The sequence below is a fragment of the Cheilinus undulatus genome, linkage group 7 (assembly GCF_018320785.1).
Source record: "Cheilinus undulatus linkage group 7, ASM1832078v1, whole genome shotgun sequence".
Lineage (NCBI taxonomy): Eukaryota > Metazoa > Chordata > Actinopteri > Labriformes > Labridae > Cheilinus > Cheilinus undulatus.
This window is the reverse complement of record NC_054871.1, coordinates 16,268,085-16,290,940: the sequence shown is the minus strand read 5'-3', so window position 1 is coordinate 16,290,940 and position 22,856 is coordinate 16,268,085. Positions and strand designations below refer to the sequence as shown.

At 38.9% G+C, this 22,856-nt stretch overlaps 1 protein-coding gene across 1 annotated transcript in view; it reads right to left on the bottom strand.

The window, feature by feature from the left end:
• The window catches only part of hmcn1 (hemicentin 1), a 120,873-nt gene that overhangs the window by 49,264 nt on the left and 48,753 nt on the right, over window positions 1-22,856 (bottom strand). Inside the window, exons 11-23 of the mRNA XM_041792071.1 lie at window positions 22,528-22,797; window positions 16,729-16,870; window positions 16,266-16,393; window positions 13,831-13,944; window positions 13,452-13,610; window positions 11,062-11,253; window positions 10,883-10,978; window positions 8,122-8,249; window positions 7,881-8,025; window positions 5,045-5,157; window positions 3,474-3,633; window positions 2,298-2,463; window positions 1,658-1,785 (exon numbers count right to left, since the gene is read on the bottom strand). Coding sequence (XP_041648005.1) covers window positions 1,658-1,785; window positions 2,298-2,463; window positions 3,474-3,633; window positions 5,045-5,157; window positions 7,881-8,025; window positions 8,122-8,249; window positions 10,883-10,978; window positions 11,062-11,253; window positions 13,452-13,610; window positions 13,831-13,944; window positions 16,266-16,393; window positions 16,729-16,870; window positions 22,528-22,797 — 1,941 coding nt within the window. The remainder of the gene's footprint in view (window positions 1-1,657; window positions 1,786-2,297; window positions 2,464-3,473; window positions 3,634-5,044; window positions 5,158-7,880; window positions 8,026-8,121; window positions 8,250-10,882; window positions 10,979-11,061; window positions 11,254-13,451; window positions 13,611-13,830; window positions 13,945-16,265; window positions 16,394-16,728; window positions 16,871-22,527; window positions 22,798-22,856) is intronic.

The following is a 22,856-nucleotide window of genomic DNA, read 5'->3' as shown; positions in this document are numbered from 1 at the left end:
ACAGCTGTTTAAGGTCATGCAGCAGCATCTCCATCAGATTTAAGTCCGGACTTTGACTAGGCCACTCCAAAACCTTCTTTTGTAGTTTTTAAGCCATTCAGAGGTGGGCTTGCTGTTGTGTTTCAGATCATTCTCCCGCTCTATAACCAGGTGGTCTTGAGCTTGAGGTCACCAATTGATGGCCATTCATTCTTCGTCAGGATTTTCTGATAGAGATCAGAATTAATGGTTCCATCAATTACACCAAGTCATCCAGGTCCTGAAGCAGCAAAGCAGCCCAAGGCCATCACACTACCACCACCATGTTTGACCGTTGTTGGTATGATATCCTTTATTATGAAATGCTGTGTTAGTTTTACACTAGATGTAACAACTGCACACCTTCCAAAAAGTACAGCTTGTGTCTCGTCAGTCTACAGAATATATTCCCAAGTCTTATGGATCATCATGTTTCTTAGCAGATGTGGGACGAGCCTTTGTGGCCTTGAAACTCTTCCATGGATGCCATGTTTCCCCAGTCTCTTACTTATTGTTGAGTCATGAAGACTGACTTTACCTGGGGCCAGTGAGGCCTGAAGGTCTTTAGATGTTTTTCTGGGTTCTTTTGTGACCACCTGGATGAGACAATGATCCACTCTTGAAATAATTTTGATAAGCCAGCTACTCCGAGAAAGGTTCAAGGTGTTCCAAGTTTTCTCTATTTGTGGATAATGACTCTCATCATGGCTTGCTAAAGTCCCAGAAGCCTTAGAAATAGCTTTGTTTTCCTCTCCAAACAGAAAAATGTTAATGACTTTGTTGCTCATCTGTTCTTGAAGTCCTAACAATGTCCGCATGTGTTGCTTTATGAGATCTTTCAGCCGACTTCACTTTATCAGACAGGTTCTATTTCAGTGATTTCTTAGTGATTCAACAGGTCTGGCAGCAGTGGCGGTTCTAGACCTAAATTTTTAGGGGGGCCAGGCTGGGGCCTGTTGTGTAGTTGGAGGGGCACATGAAATCAAATTTATATTGTGTGATTTACCTTTTCACATAGAGCCAGATAGGTTTGGAAGGCTTTTTCCCTTAAACAAAAAATTTTATAATATGCAAAAAACAAGGCTAAAAGGATTTTCACATTTTAGTTTTAGTTATTTACTTAGTTTTGGTTAACTATGATAACCTTGCTTTGGACACCAGTCAGAACATTAATATTTCTCTACTTAGTTTGTGGGTTTGGTAAAATTCTTATTTTACCAACTAATCCCTTGTAAATGTGGGAATTCTATTGATATTTTTATACATGTATCAAGTTGTCAACTCCTCAGTTTGGTAAATCTCAAATATTGTATTAAGAATTAATAGTAAATCCATATTGAAAGAACCACATCCCTGAGGCATTTATACAGTGAACAGCAAGTTTAAAACATTTTTAAAGACATAAATTCAACTTTGTCATGTTATTATCACCACAACTGGAGCAATAGTTACTAAGCATTACAGAAAATACCATTTATAACTTTCAGCTAATAATAACTTTAGCAAGATGAAGCAGTATTTACTACAGTGAATATTTCTTTCTTTCAAAACAACCGCTGAAATAAAGTGGATAAAAGAAAGAATCACTTGCACAACAAATGTCAAAAAGAGAATTTGTATTTGTGTTTTTTTAACTTACCCAAAATACTCAGCTGAACATACTGTGTTAAGTTTCCTGCGATATTGGATGCAACACACACATAAAGTCCACCGTCTGACACTCTGGTCTCAGAGATCTTCATAGAGCCAGAGGGAAGTTGTGTGTGCCTGAGAGGTAAACACAAATAGCAATAAACTAAACTGTAACAAATTCAGGGTAACAGTCATTGTTTCCTAATAAAAATACAAGAGACCACAATGTTTTTTTTTCCACTTAGAGACTTGCTAACAGATACTGTAGGTATTCTCACTAATCTACCACTGACCATAATTACAGATCCTATGGCAGGCACACAGCAGGTAAAATAGATCACAGAGACGATTACTCAGTTATCCTATAAAAACAACAAACTATACCCTGAGGCAATAAACAGCACAGAGACTGTACAGCAGTGCAGAATGACATGAGGTTCTCTTAGTCCTGAAAAAGTGTATGAGCTATTAAGACAAGATAATATGATTAAACCAATGTTTAACCATAGTCTGGGGAAGTGATTATCAGTGCAATGAAATATGCATTATCATAATAAGGAATAACATCCATAATGTTTTCCAGCAAAATAAAAAGGGGCTGATAGACTATTTACACAAAGCATCAGTGCACAGCCTTGTTTTCATACCTTGGAGAGAACGGGGAGATGAGCTGCCTCTCTTTGGCCCAGCTGATGGTGGGGGGTGGCACACTGCTGACCTCACAGGGCAAGATGGCATCCTCACCCTCAATCACTGACATTTTCATCGGGTTATCTGAGCCTCCAGAATCACCAGCATTGGATCTAGGACGAACTGGACAGATATGCATACATGGGAAAGTCAGACATGCATAAGACAAATGCAAAAGAAGATTACAGAAGGATAAGGAGGCTAAATTTGAATTTATTTTCAATGGGGTTGTTGATGGTGGCCCTCTATCATTAATGGCATCTTTAGTTCCTTAATCTAGCATTACATAGAATATATAAAGAATCCAGATCTGCATATATTAAAAAACATACAGAGTCATTAGCATTGCCTGCAATGTGAAAACTATATTTTTACATTTAATTTCTGGGCTACTTTGCAGAGGGATGGTATACTGAATAATGTGAGGACAGTAAGCTAATGAAAGCATGAGGCTGTGTAAACCCTGGGCTCATATCAGGACAAAAGCACTAAGTCCAGTGACCAAACCAGGGGAATTTTTTGACAAGAAGTAAAAGGAAGTCCAGGCACTGAAATTAACTGAGACATTTAGCACTGTAAATACTAAGACAACCTGTGCAAGAGCAGGTTTATGGCACCAACAATGTTTAAAAGCAAGTACCAGGTAAGGCTGAAAGTGGAGGATAATCTGCTGTTAGGTCATCCTGCATAGATGCAAACTCATAGTTCCCATTGAATTATAACCTAGATTTTAATGATCAGGTATTATTGGCAATAAGTTCATCACTGAAACCAAATAACTGACTGATGTTTAAAAACACATGCAAACCAAAAAACAAAACAAACATTTTAAATAAAAATGCTCAAAGATAAGACAAAATATTGGACACCATTCAGCCACATAGGTGGGTATCACTAGTTTTCAGCACATCCGTTTATTCTGTTATTGTCTCTAAAAATCCACCAGTTTCATGGCTCATTAAGAGGTTTGGTTGCGTAAGTAGAGGTGGTATCGCCTGTCATGTATCTTCACAAAGCCAATGACAAATAATATACTCCAGAATTGATTCAAGTTTGATGCTTTTGAGTTAAATGCAACTTTTGCTCATTAATCTATGTAAAAACTTTAACTTTGAAGTGGTGCTGAGGTTTACCATAGACGGTGAGTTGGACCTTCTTGGAGGCGAAGCCCGCAGGATTGGTAGCTGTACAGATGAACTCTCCAGTCTCGTTTCCAGAGGAGGAGGCGATGAGAAGGCTGCCATCAGAATCCAGGGAGAAAGCTGGACCACCCAAGTACAGAAGCTCTCCACCCTGAAGAACAAATCACAGCAGGGAAAGGGCAGAGGCCAGAGTTTGTTTCATTAACTTTATAAACATTTGGCATGGTACCTCCAGAAAGAGGTGGGAGTCATGGTTTGTCTCATTCAGTCTTCCTGAATTTATGATTTGCTTTTCTTCCCTGCAGTTAAATAAAGAGGCTGTAAATAAAAATTACACACTCCTACAAATCATAACTCAAAAATGTGATGTCATTGCGTGAGGATTGTGTCATCTCTGGGCTGTCCTTTTGGATCTGACATTGATAGCTTATCTTGACTTATCGATGTTGTACAGAACAGCAAAGAAATCAGAAGGAATCACATCTTCTCAGCTGGTATAAAACTTAGCACACTTTAGTTTCATACGTCCCTGAAGCCCTATTTACTTTGAAGGCAGCATTTTTACAGCTCCAGGAAACTAGAGGAAAAGGTGGAAGAAGAAGAAGGGACCCATACAGGTTTATAGTGCGCACTAACACACGACTGAAGATTTAGCACTCTGTACGGGCCTGTGGATGCAGGTAGGGAGGTTTTACAGAGCTGCACATGAGGCAGCAATATGGACCCTTAAATAGGCATTTCCTGTTATGTGCTATTTTCTAACCAGATCACATTGACAGAGCTTTGTTAAAACCATCAGTCAGAAAATATTACTTCTGGTTGGCATGGTATTTCATACTTTAACAATTGAGCATCCATAAATACTGCATGTCTCTGCAGGCTTGCCCACAGAACTGGCTGGGCTCCTGAAAAACCCAGAGAATGGGCCCTCCCCAGTTGTGATTTATTGATGATATCAATAACCTCGCAAAGCAGATGGATATGCCTGTTTCCGTGTTTCTCACTGGCATCCATCTTGCAAAGCTCTCATCTGGACCGTTTGGACCTGGTTAGAAAGTGACAGGACCAATCAGCGTCAAGGGGCAGTACTTTCAGGTGCAATGGAGTCGTGATGTAAGCAAACAGCAACAAGAGGCCGGTGCAATTATGGCGGAAGAAATTAGTGTGGATGTCACTAAAGCGCTAGTTTTATCAGAACTCTATGACATTTCTTCATTGAAAGAAGAACAAATAACAGCATTGAGGTGTTTTCTTTTAAACAACGGCAAAAGTCGTGTGCTGACATGTCCACAGTTGCCGTGGTTCGCAATATGCAGTTCTATATGGAGTTTACTCCTTCGGTAGGGGTGACGTCACCTGATTTATTGCCCTGATTGGCCCATAAAGATGTGACAGACAGAATGTTCATCCAGTCACCCTTTCCCAAACGATGCCCCCCCCCCCCCCCGTCTTGGCCCTAGGAAGCCACCCCCTCATGGGTGGTGTTGTGTCTTAGGTGAGGTACTGCTGTGATAAATTCAGAACTTTCTTTTGTACTTAAGAGGGGTAATGCAGATACACACCTTGGTCCAGGTGATTTCAGGAGCAGGTACTCCACTGGCATGGCAAGGAAGAACGATGGGTGACCCCTCGATTGTGCTGAACACCTGAGGGCCGTGCTGAATGGTGGGAATAACTGGAAAAAGTAGAAAAAAAGAAAGTGGAGTAAGTTGTAATTGTTTTAATTCCTGAATAAATACCTCAAAAATTAATCTGTCCCTATTATTGAGTGGATGTATCGTGTAACACTTTCTTGCTGTGCGTGGCATCAATATACAGCTGTCAGTGAAGATATTTTTTCCACTTTCCTGTCCTGTTTTGCACTCCTTTAGCATCTGTCTTTTTTGTAATGACCCCTAAATATCTGCAGAAAAGATCAGCCCTTGGAGGCCTGGAGCATCTTCTCTAGGCTTCAAGTAAACAACTAAATCACACAATGTGAACCCAATACACGCTTTCCCCTACACTATTCATGTGTGCATTACTTTAACAAGGATCAATGACAGGCATTTGTTATTCTTCATAGTAATTTCATCTTTACAATGAACTGTATCACTGAAAGTTTTCAGCTTTTTTGTGTCCTTGCATCTAAACTGCACTGGCCTAATTTTAAGCACTGCTACATTGGACATCCTGCAGACTGTTCATATTTGAGGTGGTAGAATCTGGCAAACACTGACCAAAGTAGAAATGGATAACACATTTTCCTCTCTAACTCAGCTCCAAACTCTAATATTACCTTCAGCTGCTCCTGTTTTTTGCAACCTCAAAGATAATCCAACTCACACGGAGACAGCAGTTAAGTGAAAAGGAGACCTTTATGACTGGTAACAACAAAAGGTGGAGAAGAGAAAAAAAGAAAGAAAGAGGAAAGATGGAAGTAATGTTTGATAACTCACAGACAACAACATTTTCATTAAACAAAATTAAAAAAAAAAATAGAGATGTTTAAAATAATTAAGGACAGTTTAGCCCACTAATTGTCACTGTGGACACGGAATCAGAATCCTCAACCTAGCTCTACTACATGAAATAAAACTGTCTTTATTATTGATTACACCTGTGCTTTTACTAGTGGAAATTGCAATTTCCTATTGCCATATTTATTGTGAGCAAAGTAAAGGGTTTTTTAAGCTACAATCATATAATTTGAACTTGATTAAACTACATTTGTCCTATATTCTTCATGAAAATATTACATAATATCAAGCCCTAAGGGCCCAACACAGCACAATCTTAACAATACAGAACTTTAAACTTCTGTATGTGACTACAATGTAGTTAGGTACAAACCAATTATTAAATAATTCTGAAAACTGTTGAACTAGGGACTTAAAGTTAAGCATTCAAACTTGAGCAAAATTAGCTTTTATCTCTTTTTTTCTCTTTTTTGACTGTACTTTTACTTCTGCTTTGCAAAGCTATGTCATTAAAGTCATTAATGGTTTTATTTTATCAGCAGCTATGATCATGCATTTATTGTCGTTATTTTTAAATGGCGGTATGGCTGTTCTGAGATGCCCCCGTCCTACCACAAGCCTTCGTAGAAAGTATCAGGCTTTAACACATTCCCACCCTTCCTCTGCCTACAAGGAAAGCCTGAGGCAGGGAGAGAAACAGGAAAAAAACAGAGCAGAGCAGGTATCAATACCAAAAGAATGACATTGATGAAGTCAGATGTACCATAAATGAGGAGCTGGGGTGGAGGAGGGTTGCAAAAGCAGCTTGCAGTGGTGGGAAAGAGAAGACATGCCAGAGAAGCTTGTATACGGCTGTATGAGTGTGATTAGCCAAGAGAAAGCTCAGCATGAATCAACTGGCCGTCAGCTGATGAGGGCTTGTACGAGATCAGCTGATCTCAATGAAATGACAGCACTTGGACTCCCTGAATGAATAATATATGCTCATTTTTTATTGTTTTAAATATTTCTAAGGACTTATAGAATTAAAATAATCATCATTTAATTATGTTTAGAATCGGCTTCTTTACCTCTCGTGTTCTGTTTCATGTAACATCTGTTTTGAAAATTGTGTGTCATAAATGGGTGCTTGCCCTCTGTCATCTCAATTAAGCAGAGTAAACATTACAAGGTAACTGTGCCAAGACCTTCCCCTTCTGACCAAAGTCACCAAAGGCTTGATTAACAGATGATTTAAAAGATTATCTTGCCTGATTTCTTTGTTTTATGAGGATTGTTGAGAACAATTTTACCCTCCCTGATCTGCTCAGAAGACAGATACACTCCAATTTGTAATAAGAAATATCAAACATGTTTAATATTTACCATCAGAAATCCTGTTGTGTGGGGAAAACAAAGTAAAGCAGAGTGCATGCTTTCTGGATTTTAGATAAAATGGAAAGCCAATCAGAAAGCAAGCTGACTTAAAGCAGAAGCAAAGCCAACACAGCCATGACAACATCCGTCAACACGTAAGAAAACGTTAGATGAAACAAAAAACAGAAGACCAGCTTGTTGATTTTGGTATAGATATACATTGTGGGTCTTTTTATGCCTCTAGTTTTAGAGATGAAGATTGTGCATAGAGAAGGAAACAGGGATGAGAGAGTGGGGGAGACATGAGAGAAAGGAGCCAAAGGCCACACTGTGTGGGGGAACCACCAAGCATAGCAGAGTGCATGCTCCATGGATTCTAATCATGAGCAGAACAGTTTAATCCATCATTATTGTTGCCATGTGTGGGGTCTGTCACATTTACAAAGGTGAGAAAAAAATGTATATTTGCAGGTATAATACACATTATACCCCTCAAAAACCTCATAAGGTGCATTTAAAAGTTGTGTTATCCTATTTTTGTAAGTGTTTCTGGTTGTTTTTTATAAATGTTCCTGTTATGTACCATAGACGAAGACAGTGGTAGTATGGTTTGTGGCTCCAACGACACTTTCAGCCAAACAGGTGTAGTCCCCTGCGTCTTCTAGGCGGACTCTCTCAATGTGCAAACTCCCATCCCTTCTCACTGTCACATATTGGTCAGAGGTCACCTGAAAGATTTTTGTGTAAAATTCAAGACTTATCAGGTTTATTATAAAGATATGGCAAACACACAAAAACGTACAGCTTCTCCTGTGAGCACTTACCAAGCCATAGTTGTGCAGCCATTGCCTCTCAGGTAGCGGGTTCCCAGCCAGAAGCACACAGGGCAAAGTCATCTGCTGATCCTCGATCACACTGAGCACAGTCGGACTCATTGCAATGACGGGTGGGACTACAGATACAAAGCAACAATTACATGTACAAACATATATAACTCAACAGTGATGAAAGGGAAATGCTCAAGAAAATGACAAAGTAGTGTCATATCAACAGAGAGCTTTATAAATATTTTGTGGATGTTTGATTCTGTTCTGATACACAATTTAAGAGTAGAAGCCTTTTCTGTGCTAAGAGACCAAAGACATCTGCAGGTAAAGTTATGTGTGAAAGCATAGAGGACCCAAATAACTGCTACAATCAAACTTTAAAAATCTCAGAATTGAAGCTAAATGCAGTAAATGTTACACATTTGTGTGTAAATATCCTGAAGAATATACTAATTTTCCTCAGTTCCCATTCTTTCCTAACATCAGCTCTTCACTTCTGCTCCCCATCTGGCATTCTATCGGGATCACATGACTGCAAACAACCTATATGGGATGCTTGGTTGCAATGACAACATTTACAGTAAAGCTGCTAATGCATCAACACACCTGTTTTCTTGTCTTGCATTGGTATACTTTTACACAACATACATACAAATACACACTAGCTTAATGACATGGCCAAACAGTCTGGCTGATGAGGCTGATGTCATGGGTGGGGGCTTTGATAGACAACAGGGTGTCTTCAAGGAAACTTGACGACCACCCTGACCGCCTGGGAATAAAACCTCACATACACATAAACACAAACAGGCCATATGGCAGCTTCATTATTCTCCACTTGCACTGTTTTTCCAAAGACGCTACTTTACATGTGCTTCTGTATCGGGCGTATATGACTCATGGGAACAGACAGTCATTTGGGAAATGGGGCAGTGGGGCAGTAATGCAAGTCATCTGCTGGGTGGGTCTGTTGTGTCTAACCTTTGGCCCACATAGAAGAGCTCACTGTGTTTCCACTGTAGAGAAAACCATGGAACAGAAACAGTGGCTAACAAGGCACATGTGTTCAAACATACTCGCTGAAATGTGCTAATGAACTCACACTTCTGTGGAAAGACTGAAAGGGAACCCACACATCCACAGAGACATTCAGACACATGTAGGTAATCAAGGCTACAGTAAGTATACCTCAGGAAAAACACTGGACATGAAAAGAGACATGATATTAGAGCAGAGGGATTCAGAAAAAATACCTGTTAAGCAAAAGGGAATTTCAGCATGTTTTTATTTTTTTAATCACTGTGCAAGGCTAGGTTTTACAGTGTTTCCAGACAGACATGGCTCTGTCAGCATTTTACCCTGAACTTTTTGTATGCAAGCCATTATGACCCTAACTTAAATTTCATCCATCCTTTTGAATAATTCAAAGAGGGTCTAAAGCCTGATTGGTTCTTCTGCAATGAAGCTGTACCACAGGACGTAGCCCTGAACCACTCAAAAATGTATCTTTATGCAGAAACACCACAGCCTGCAGGCCCTGTGATTGGTCCCCTGATTAGCACTTGTTACAGTCTACAGACGTATTGTATACCTCTAGTATAAGACAAATGGTTGCAGATAACAATGAGATTATTTACATCTACTTGCCAACATCTGAAAATATGACACCTGCATTTCCTTATCAATGCCTCTCTCAGTGCCTGAATAAGTGCAAATCATTCCCTTGTCCTCTGCCTCAATTGATTCAGCGGCCATATTTTTCATCTCCTTTTGATTATAATCTTGCCTTTGTTCTTTGCAGTATCTGCAGTTTCATCAATTGCTGCTCATTATTTATCAATATCCAACTTCAACATAGTATGCTTGGCCTCAGTTACCACAAGCCAATGGGAATGTAGCAACAAGAACAGGCACTGGCAAGAAAATTGCACTGCTGAGTAGCATCTGGGCAAGGTTTGATGAAGGATGTTGACACACCACTGTAACATAGTGATCACAACAACATAGGCTACTATAGCGTAGCTACAATGCACTATTAACACAGAGGCATAAAATAGGCTTAACTTTTATTTACAGGATCCAAATAAAATGGAGACTCCATATTTGTGGATCTGGATTATCAATTAGTAGTAACTGATATCGTAGTAAAAAATATCACCTTGAACAAAAATTGAGAGAGGTCTGGCTGCACTCTCACAGACCGTTCATCTGAGGCAGTGCATATATACCATATCTCAGAAAGGAAATGCCATAATTTGCTGGTACAACATATTTCCAGTTTTAGGTGTTTTTTTTTTCAAATCTTTATTCATAAAAAAATGTCTTACAGTTCCATTCATGAAACAACCACAATGCAAACATCACAGACTCAGCAAAATGTCATAAATGAGAAATTTAGAGGTCTAATCCGAAATTAAATTATGCATAGAATTAGTCACATGAACAATGGCTCGCTTTAGCTATGTTAGCTTTAGCTACAGCTAGCATAGCTACGTTTGCTACATAGTTAATGTTACTACTTTAGCCATTGTAACTAAGTTAGGTTTAGCAACGTCGGCTTTAACAACTTCAGCTCTAGCAACATCAGCTTCAGCAATGTCAGCTTTAGCAAATGCAGCTAAAGCTAATTTAGCCACATAGATAACGTATCTCCGTAGCATATCTGCCATGTGAGGTTAGCTTTAGCTAACCTAAAACGTGACATGGATATAGAATATAAAGAGAGACAGATGTGAACCTTGAAAGCTTTTGCACTCACCCAATCCAGTCACAGTGACTCTAGCCTCAGCCTGAATCCTGCCAAATTGGTTTTGAGCTTCACAGATGTACACTGCCTCATCATCCACCCACAGGCCTGAAAGAAATAACAACATTAAGGCCTGAAACCTTTAGCATATCAATGTTATATGTGAGCACACACCTGACTAATAAACTTACTGGTGATTTGTAGACCTCCCCGGCTCTGTGTGACAGTGCCATGTGTGCGTGGCGTGTGGAAAATGGGAAGTCCATCCTCTCTCCTCCAGCTGACCTGTGGCTCTGGGTGACCCTTGGTAGAGCAGTGCAGGGTCACATTAGAGCCAATGTCCAGTGCCACATCTGATGGCTCTCGGATAAATGAAGGTGGGGCTGGAAAAATTAAGGATGCAGACGGTGAAGGCCAAAGAGTTGAAGGGACACCCATCATCAGTACTGCATTTTAAACAACCAAATCTATCATGCATGTTTGATTGCAGGACAAGATGTTTTGAACTGTCATATCTACAGATTAATTTCAAGTATTTTCAGTTTTTATTTAAATCATCATTATGTTATTTTGTATACTTACCTTGTGCCTCTCTGTGGGATCTTCCACATCCCTCCTTCCCTCCCATCCCTACCTGTTTCCTGCACTTATTATTTCCACATGTGTTTCTCCTCCATCTCTGTGTCTCATTGTCTCCCCTTCCCCACAGTGTTTAGTCTCCCCAGTCCTTTCCTTCCCTGCCAGTTCATCTTGTCCCTCGTGTCAGCATTCCAGCCTTCCCATGTGTTTTCAGTAGTGGTTTTTCTTTTACCTGCCAGCCATTTTACATGGTTACATAGTTTGTTGTATGACTATTTTTTAAGATTGGCTGGCCAAAAAGTCCTAGTAATTTAGAGAGGTTAAATCTGGTATTGACTTATTTATGTATTTGCTAGCATTTGTGTGCTGACCACAGCCACTTTAGGTTAGCTTAGCTAATGGCTCATTAGCTTAAAAATTAGCCTCGGGCATAGACTGTGACACTGTGTTAAAAAAAAAACCAATCAAATTCTACCCCTACCTTTTTTCCTGCTAGCATCTGCCTGCTCTTTACTCCACTAGTTGTCCAGAACCTGATTCTTTAACTTTCTGCCTTGATGCTGAGTCATTTGCTAACTAAACAAGGCAATTCAGCTAGCATGAATACCTCTCAGGCTTTGAGGCCATAAAAGTCCTGTCTGCTGAACCTTTTTTCCTTCAAACTAAGCTCTGCGCTGTTTTTACTCTAGCAAAGCTAAAGTAATTATTAATGCATGCAAGATGTATGTAAGAATTTAGCTTAAGAAAGGGTGAGGGGTGTATGAAAATAAACTCTAACATTAAATGTATTTTTGAGGAAGTTAAATACACAAAACAAGAATCCAACATAAATCATCTATTCTAAAATAGAATTAAAGTAAAACAGTTCATGTGAAAGTTAAAGTTTCATTTGCATTTATAGGATGTGGAAAATGTGGGGTTTTTGTAAGGCTAAGGGTGTATTTAGCCACAACAGTTCTCATAGCAGTTTTATAGCTCTCTGGGTAAGAATACTTTGGCGTGGTTGATGGTGTGCATTTTGTGTTAATGTTGATGTTGTGTGTAGTTATGTGTTATGTGTTCTTTCTGTGGACCTACAAAGTTCACCATACATGCATACTAACACACCCAAGTAGTTTAACCTCCTTAGGTGTAAACCAGACACATCCTAGCCTTACTCTTGCAAAAGGCATCTTTCATTTAAAACACCAAGGAAGTCTTTGTTTAATTATTCATGCCCCTCACTCTGGGGTTTTGCTAACACTGCCACACAAATCCTATCACTTTACTCAATTTTAACACTTGTTAACATTGACTGTTTCTTAAACAATGCCATAACAAACCCAGAGAAACTCTTGTTTTCAATGTCAGATCAAGAACAGAATCCAAAACCAACTGACTTGATGTAATACATAAATAAAACCCAAGCTGCATAAAAAACTGAAATAAGCATCTTGAAAGCATCTCACACAATGAAAAGGTTGTTGCAGTCTTAAAGGGTACCAGCAGCCATTCAAGGCCAAATTCAAAAAATGATTCTAGGCTTTAAGAATAATTAAGCTTATTTTTGGGCAACTAGCAACAAGGTTCCTGGTTCGCTTCCTAGTCAGCGTAGATCAAACTACTTTATTGTGTAGTTGAATCAACAAATAAAGATTGTGTGAAAGATCAACTTAAGTTTATATTTAGTAATAAATAACTAACTAAAGTAACTAACTAGTAAGTAAACAGTTAACCTTTATGTGCAGGTTTGCATGAATCTAATTCAATGAAATATGACCAAGTTACTTCATAATTTCAACCTCTCTCCACAAGGTTTTAAGCATTTAAGTATTATTTCACCCTGAACTAATTTGATAAAAATACATGGAAAATTTACATGCAATTTAATTACTTAAAGTTCAGGTTTTGGCATAATTTATTTTTTGAGTGCAAAAACCCTGAAAAATTGGCCCATATGTTAAGGCTAGGCTATTCTTTTCTCATTCAGGGCTCATTACACTGAATTGTCTCATACTCTCACCTCCAACATCCAGAGAGATCTTTCCTGAAGAAGTGCCAGCTGCATTGACAGCTACACAGGTGTAATCTCCTGCATCAACATCTTTTGTCTCCTTGATTGTCAGTGTGCCTCCTAATGTGTCCACGTCCACGAGAGATGATGAATGCAGTCGAATATCACCTACAGTTGAAACGGTATATAAGTTTAGCGGTCATCATTTTTATATCTATGGTTCACAATGAAAAGTTCTCAACTATTTTATGTCAAAAATGTTTTTATTTCAGACACAGCTTTATAAAAATGTACTAGCATTAGGGTTTTTATTTGTTTATTTCATGTATATTATAAAAGCTCTTCATTGGTCGTACTTGCTTTTGCTGCTAAGATTTTAAGGTATTACCTTTGTACCACCAGATCTCTGGCTGTGGGACTCCAGATGCAGAACAGGCCATCACTGTGGTTTCACCAATGCTGATGAGAATATCACTCAATGCCACTGTCACCACTGGGGATTCTAGAGAAAAATAGTTTGAAATAGAACATTGGCATAATATCAAAAGTTAATGAAAGAGTAGTATGTGATTCCTCAATGCAGCTGAAGCGTACGTCTAATTTTTCTTCCTTACAGCTAGATAGTTTTCAGTTCAGCCCACTGTATGGATCCTATACAACAGGTTAAAGCCTCTAGTTTTAAAGGCCAACCAAATGAGAAGTAATTGAAACCTGTATTATTTCTGAATTTATTCAACAAATATCTAATCTATAAAATAATTGAAGGCATGCCCTTATTTCAGAGTACAATTAGAATAAATACACTTAAAGGTCACATATTACGCAAAATACACCTTTTCAGTTTTTATTTTCTAGCCTGTCCACAGTCCCTCCAAGAATCAGAAAAATCCATCCCCCCCTCCCCCTCTCTTTCTCCACCTTTCAGAAAATTTGTGCTGAAGCAAGCTGTTCTCAGATTTTCCCCTCATGATGACATGTGGGGAGTCAGCCCCGCCCCCAGGTTCAGCGGGCCCTCCCTTCTTGGAAGAAAGTTCCGCCTTCCTCTCATGATCAGGAGAGCAACATCCATTAAGCCACATCCATTTCCTGAGAGGGGTGTGGTCAGGGGTGGAGTCAGACAGCTCATTAAAATTTAAAGCTACAGACACAGAAACAGCTCGTTCTGAGCAGAGTGAAACAGAGGGGGTTTTTAGACATGCAAAAATCCATTACTGGAGTGTTTATTTTTCATAAACAAACATCACAGGCATGCTTTGTGGACCTCTGAGACCAACATAAACTTGTCTTAAGGGGTAGATACATGACCTTTAAAGACAGAACACAATAAGTAAGGAGCTTCACAAATAAAAAAGCAGATTACAGTTAGAAGCATCCATGAGTCCAGTGGTTTATCATCATGTTTTCAGTTCACCCATGCTGTCAATTGAGTTTAAGTACACATTGTAGGGTGTTCCATCTGGGTGCAGCACAAATGTGAAAGGATGATTTTCCAAGTTTAGTATTTAGTTGTGGGTTTGGGCAATCACTTGATCATGTCTGGTGATAAGTATTTGTCCAGCTGAATAAAGAAGTGATGTAGGAAGACAAATTTTAGTGAGAGCATTATAAATAAATGAAAGCCAATGTCTTTCACATTTTAACTGTCAGTGAAAGTCAACCAACTTTGTCTTATAGGATGCACTCATGAGTGAAACAGCTGTCACTGGTGATAAATCTGAGGGAAGAGTAAACTTAGTCGGGGAGCCTATGAATTACATCTCCATAAACCAAAACAGACATGAAGATGGCTTCAATTATCCAAATACTACAGGCCAGCAGAAAATCATCTGTTTCTGTCCAGAAAATTCAATTTTCTGTCTTAATCTTGCAATTACTGAATAGAAATGTAAATTCTTAAACCAACTAGACACTGAAATATTTGTATTGAATGGCCCTCTCGATATCATGAGCCCCCAAAGTTGTTACGTGTAAAATGGTATCTGTGTTATCTCTGCTTTTATAGGAGAGTATTTAAGTTTTGTTTGCATTCAGAAAAAAATTCAGTTTGAGGAGTCTATTTTGCAGGTTGTAGTATATGTTGTAGGGTTTCAGTGGCCTTTGTTGCAGTATCAGCAAAGCAGTTCAAGACTGTCATTAACATGAAATTGGGCATTACAGTTTGATGATACAGGAAAAATATCATTGACATGTAAAAAGTACAGGACCTAGCACAGAACCTTGTGGAACCCCTTTTGATATTGATAAGTATAAAGGCTACTAAAAGGCATCTTCACTAACAGATGAAAGGTTGGCTGACTGGATGAAATCAAACTGTGAATTGATCAAACTTTACATGAGATTTACTGGGTCCTTTTCCTTGAGATTTTGGTTTCAAATCTCTATTAAAGTCATTTCATCAAAATAGGATGCTCATTTAAAAATTGGCCCAGGTTAGAGTAAAAACGATGGAAGCATGGCTATGCTTTTAGGAGCTACTTAGATTCACAAGTCTGTACAACATCAACAAGCATAGAGATCTAGTGTTGCATACTGGTCACTTTGATTTCAAAACCCTTTAATGGCTGAACTTGAGGCTGCAATAATTTGTTATTTCTTTTTCAAACAGCCCATGGTTTGGTCCATTTGCTAGCATTTCCAGGCATACCAAATTTCTTTGCAAGTCAAAGGTCAGGATAATAGCCCACTGGTGCACATGTGTGAAGAAGGACAGGTTTTCCTGGTGACCAATGTACTCAACCTCTTGTCTAAGATTTACTACAGGTCTATGCAATCCTATACTATTAACCATGTCACTTCTGTACTGCTTTTGCTCTGTGCACTCACCAATGTAAGTCAGGATAGATGTCATGGTGTCCGTCCCAGCTTGGTTACTGGCAAGGCAGCCATACACTCCTCCGTCCTTTTGCTCCATGTTTCTTATAACCAGTGTGCCATCAGGAGTCATCCTGTGTCTGAGCAAAGAAAATACCCAATTCAGCATTTTTATGGAGGGCTTTGACTGTCAAGGCTGATAACAAAGTAGAAATCAATTTACATTCATAGCTAGTTTTGTAACCAGCTGGCCTCCAATGTCCTATTCAAAATAGTAAAACATGAAGTAATAACCTTTTTTTGTATAGCATTCCTAAAAATAAGTTTACAAAGCTTTCACATACGTACATAAAGACATACATAAAAACAAAGCATACATGCACGAATTTCAAAGAACCCAAACCCAGCAGAAAAAAATACATCAATAACCCCCCAAAGGGAAAGCAACCCATAAATATCATGGCTATTAATTCACCTGGTGGATGCCATGAGGAACATGTCATTGTGGGTCCAAACTAAACGTGGGGGTGGGTATCCACTGGCTGAACATCTGATCCTCACTTCGTCTCCTGTAGTAAAGGTTTGATTCTGTGGTTGCACTGACACCCTGGGCACCTCTAGAGAAACAGCAGAAGATAAAAATATATTATCTTTGAATTTAGACACATACTATAATGACTACTTAAAACAGGTATTACAATCCACCAGAGGCAAAGTCAAGAAGATACAAGAATTAAAATCAAAGAACCAGTGAAAGGTGTGTGTAAGATTGATCTTATAGGAACTTTCTCCTAAACACAGTTAGGAGAAAGTTAATGCAACAGGGCATTAACTTTTATTGTCAATGTAGACTGAGGAGTTATAGCTGTTAGTAAATCCAATATTGTTTCTCAGTGTATCATTCACCATCATTCCTTCTTTATTGGTAAAACAGTGGGAGAAACTGAATCCAGACCCAGAAAAGCTGCAGAATCTCTAAAGATTTTCCAATTGATTCATGATGTGTAACTGAACCCTTCAGGGGTGTGTTTTCTTTTTTCTGTTCCCACTGCTTCAGTCTTTTACAGAGTCTCAGACCTTTCCATTGTGTGCAAAGCACAGTTTGTGAAATAGTTGTTACTATTTCACAAACTGTACTCATTTATTAATGATGAAATCCAAAGACAAGTAAAGGAAGCCCCAGCCAGATGAGGTTCAACTACTTGAATCCCATTTCTTCTACAACTATGAATAGTCATGCGTACACTTAAATTGTTACAGTAATCAATGCCAATATTTGACACGTTTTACCACTATTATTAGTACTGCTTGTAGTTGTTATTATCTGTTGGCTTTTTTATGCCTCCATGCTGGCCACAGCCAGGGTTAGAGGCTTTATGTTCTTCAGGTTGTCCATTAATCCATCCGTCTGTTCGACTTTTGGTCAGATTACCCATCAGTCACTCAGTAAGTTGGTCATTCTGATAATTCTCAAGAACACTTGGAGGGAATTTCTTCAAGCTTTGCACGAATGTCCACTCTGACTCACAGATGAATTGCATTTTGGAGGTCACAGGTCAAAGGTGCAGGTCATTGTACTTTATGTTCATCTGTTGATTGTGAACTACATATATTGAAAATGCTTGGAGGATTTTTCTTGAAACTTTAAAAAAATGTCCACTCTGGATCAAGAATAAACTTCATAAATTTTAGAGGTTCAAAGTCAAAAACAGCCTCAGCCCTTCTTCTTCACCCTGCACTGTACTTTAAATGTACAGCAATTGTAAACCTCATTAAAGCAGATGACAGTAGATGGTCAGTGTAACTGCTGCATCTACATCTCCCTATCTACCTGTTTTTCTCTGATAGTCTGTCTCATCAGGGAAAATTGCTGTCTACCAATGAACTCAAGTATTCAGCCTTGATTAAAAAAATGTCTTTACTTGCAACAGTTGAAAAGTGCTTGCTCATTGATGGATTTATCTTTGGTACTAAACACTCTTATGAGGAGTTTTTGAACAGGTTATGAAACAGGTAAAACACACTATAAACCCTGATACAATAACAGAACTCAAAATGTTAGCGGAAACCAATTACCTAAAAAATTTCAAGTAATATCACTGAAAAAACAGTATTTGTTAAGTAGCAGATACTAAGCCATTTTAAGTTTTATCAATTTGATTTTATCTTTATATTTATGTTGGCTTAACATTTTTTAAGTCTAACTGAGCTGTGGAAAATTTCTTACGCTTATAAACATGTTTAAATATAAATTACAACACATTAAAGTACTTTTTGTGAAGCTACAACCTTTTACTTTTACTGCCTCGCAATGCACTTTTGGCTCCTTACGATTAGAAAAAGCAAACTAAATCTTCAACAACAAGTTTCAAAATTTCTATAATGGGATTTTTAACATGGATAAAAGCTGATACAACAAATTACAGCATGCTAAAAACAAAAACAACCTTTTCTCATTTTCCACAGCAAATATCCAGTATAAGTGATTTAACTGTATAAAGAAACCAGGGTAAAATTTTGTCAGCAAACACTGCCCACACAAGCACAGGACAAAAATATTTGCAAGGGAAAGCAGATACTGCTTTGTCCACAGAGGGCGAAAAATTTATGCAAACCTTAAAGTTCTCACATGAGCTTTAATGTTAAAACTGTGGCCTGGGCTGGCCTTATAGATAGTGAGATAACTTAATACTAATTTTCTGCTACCTAAAACATCAAAAGCAGACAGTGTTTCTAGGTGTTCTGATAAAGAGTTGCTGGTGTGAAAAACGCCTGTAGTTACAAGTTCAATGTGGAGGAATGTATAAACTTTGCAATATTTCTTCCACTTAAACTACAAGAATGTCACATTTTGAAGGAAATACAGCAAATTTACCAGCTGTTAACAGTAAATTTACAACAATTCCTTTGATATATTACAACCTTGACTTGAACAAATTTAAATACCACCACTTGCCACCTTGATCTTCACCAAAGCGGCACCTGAGGCCACGCTGCGCTGATTGTACGACACAGATAAGGTCATGTAGGGCCCCTTACTGTGTTCACGTGCTTCCTCCAACATTAAAGGTTGCCCTGCACTGAGGGGGGCAGGGAGACCACTGATCTAAGAAACAAGGAGTTCCAGAGAGGGTAGACATTCCTCCACCCTGACTCAGCAGCAGCCGATATGTGTCAGAAGCAAGCCTGTCTTTAGTCCTCCCTTCATCACTTGCTTAATCGTACCCTCTTTGTTCTTCTTCACTTAACTGCATTCACTCCCACTCACAACGCATCCTCCCCTTATATATCAAACTCATCCTTTCTTGGCTCACTTTGTTGTCATCTTCTCAATATGTATCTTTGTTTTAATTTAACATTATGCCACCTAATGATTCTGTTTAACTGTGAAAACGTTGTGCAGTCAAATTAGCATTTTCAGGTTGTTTTTACTGTGTCTAGAACAGTGTTGCAAAAGGAAAAAGCTACAGGTTGCTTATTTTTCTTTGTATATCAGCAGGAAGACAACAAAATAAAACTCAATTCAAATCCACCTCTTCCTGCTGCCAAATAAACAAGCTTAAAATGTTTTTCACTATTTTTCTCACACATTAAAAAGCAGAAAACACTGATTCTGTTCCAGTAATAAATGTTCAACAACAAATGTTATGTTGGCATCTATTCAAATCACTCTTATCATTACAGAGTTGTCTAACAGAAAGCATTTACTTTGTTGCAAACACTGCCTATAAAACCATTGAATGTTTTACTCTTTTAATGATTTTATTGTCTATATTCTCTATTGGATTGAGGTCTAGGCTGTGCAACTCCAAAACATTTACCTTGTTGTCTTTAAAACACTTCTGCGTAGCTTCTGCTGTTAGCTTCAGATCATTTTCTTGCTGGAAAATAAATCTTCTCCCAAGCCATAGTTCTCTGACAGTCTGAGTAATATTGTTCCCCAGGATTTTATTTATTTTGCTGTTATCATTTTACCCTCTACCTTTACAAGCCTTCCCGGTCAGACTGCCAAGAAGCATCCCCACAGCATGATGCTGCCACCATTGTGCTTCCCAGTGGGGATGGTGTGTTTGTAGTGATGTGCATGTGTTTAGTGTCCACCAAACATGGCGTCTAGTCTGATGGCCAAAAAGCACAATTTTGGTCTCATCAGACCTAGGAACTTTCTTCAACTTGACCATGGAGTCTCCCACATACCTTTTGGTAAACTCTAGTCCAGATTTAATCTAAGTTTTCTTCAACAGTGCCTTTGTCTTTGCCACTCTCCTATAATGCTTTGGTTGGTGAAAAACCTGGGCAACAGTTGTTGTATGCAGTCACTCTCCCATCTCAGCTGCTGAAGCTTGTAACTCCTCCAGAGTCTCTCACTAGTCTCCTTCTTGCATGGCCACCCAGTTTGTGAGGATTGCCTGATCTTGGCGGTTAACACATGCGTCACATCCTACCATTTCTTGATGGTGAATTTAACTGAACTCTGGGGTGTTCAGCGCCTTGACATTTTTTTTATATCCATCTTCTGACTTATACTTTTCAATAACCTTCTCTCTGAGTTGCTTGAAGTGTTCTTTTGTCTACACGATGTAATGGTAGCCAGGAATACTGGTTAGCCAGTGACTGGACTTTCCAGAAACAGGTGTCTGTATATTACAAATCACTTGAGAAAAATTCACCAACTGGCTTGACCTCTGTTGAATTAGGTCAGTCACTTTAGAGGGGGTAAATATTTATGTAAACACTTTTTTATATTACATGTTTTGATTTAACTGACATAATTTGTTGAAATCTGTTTTCACTTTGAAATTAAAGAGTGTCTGTTGTATTTTTTTGCCAATCAATAAAAGGCTAAGACGTCCAAGGGGGTGAATACCTTTAATAGGCACTGAATTGACATTTATAATGTGTAAAAGTGTGGAGTTTATATCCAAAATGAACAGAAAGGAGAGCACTCAGGGGTTAAATTGCAGGTCCTGTGTAGTTAAAGGTTGTAGCCCTCAAAGTATTCAACCTGGGTTTGACTCCCACCATTGGCTATCAGCCATATGTCATCCCCCCCTTCTATCATCCCTGCTTAAGGCTATACTGAGTGTTCTGTCCTGTAAATAAAGACATGAAAAGGCCGAAAATATTGATATTAAATGGTCAGAAAAGAAGGTTTTCAAATTCTGGTTGACTCGGCTCACTTCAAAGGAAAACTAATAACTAGGATGAGTCTAACCAAGGGGTATTTAGGAAACCCCCAGGGCTTGCTGACAGCTGTTTTACGCCAAGATTTAGGAGTGATGAAGCATGAAAAGAGAAGAAAAAAAACGTTTGTCAAAGAAAAGAATAAATATAAAAAAGAGTGATGTGACACGATGGCATAGAGAAAAGATATAAAGGTGGGGGAAATGTAAAAAGAGAAAAATATCCAGGTGAAAAAGGGAAAAAGTTGTAGGAACAACTGTGTAACTAATCCCTCAGTGAGATGAGCCAAATGACAGAGCTCCCCTCCAAAACCTGTCTGCAGCATTGGTGTTAAACCTGCAACTTTTCAATATGTGTCACTGGGGGGTTTATCTGAGGGTGACAGCTCCAAGTTAAATCAATGCAACCTTTCCAGTTATTGAAATACAGGCCAAGAAAAACAGTCGTCTTAAGGTGAAGTGGAACAATTTGTTTTTCTCTCTTTGCTTCAGAAAATCCAAACTTGGCAGGTCTCATGAAAGCAGGAATTTAGGGTAAAGTATACAGCATATGGCCTTTTAATTAAGCTTCTTCTGGGACTGATGGCTGTATAACAAAGTAAATACTGGAATTTCATTTGGACAGATTGAATTATGTCAAATGAAATTCCTTGCTGTTCTCACTTGCTTTATCTAAATTCTTTTTTTGCTGAAATCATCACTTAAAGACAGATTTAAGCAGCTGCATTACATCCACATTTCCCGGCCTGGCGCAGGACACGACTCTGTGGTTTAGTCAAGATAGCCAGCAATAATCTATCTGTACAACAAAGAGTTCCTGGTCCAGTGTCGATGAAGTGTTAGGGACGAGAGTATGAAAGCACACGGCTGTATTACATGGAAAACTCTGTGTATTACAGTCTTAGAATCAGGCATAAATCATTTTCACACGTCTAAAAAAAAAAGCATTAGGGTGAGTTATAGTGAGCTGGAGAAAGCATTGTGCGCTTGTTAAATAAGTCTTGCTCTCCTTTGTGTAAATGTTTACTCCAGATTTAGGAAGCTGCCTACATATTTTTGAATGTGTTCAATGATATAAAAACACTCCTCACCTTGCACCGTGAGGTAGATCCGCTCTGCCGTCACCCCTCCTTCATTTATAGCGATGCACTCGTACCAACCAGCATGATCTGGGGTCGCAGAGGACACTTGTAGTGAGAGATTAGTCAGCACATGTACCCTTGGGTCCAGACGGGCATCATGACCACCTCTCAGCCAGGTGAGGTTGAAGCTGACAGTGCTGGCGACGTGGCAGGTGAGGATGGCATGGGAGCTGGGAGACACAGTTACATTCCCCTCCACGGTAATGGCCGGAGGCGGCTCTGCAGAAGAGGGAAAATGATGTCAGCAACATTGAAAGGATGTGTAAATAATCCACTTT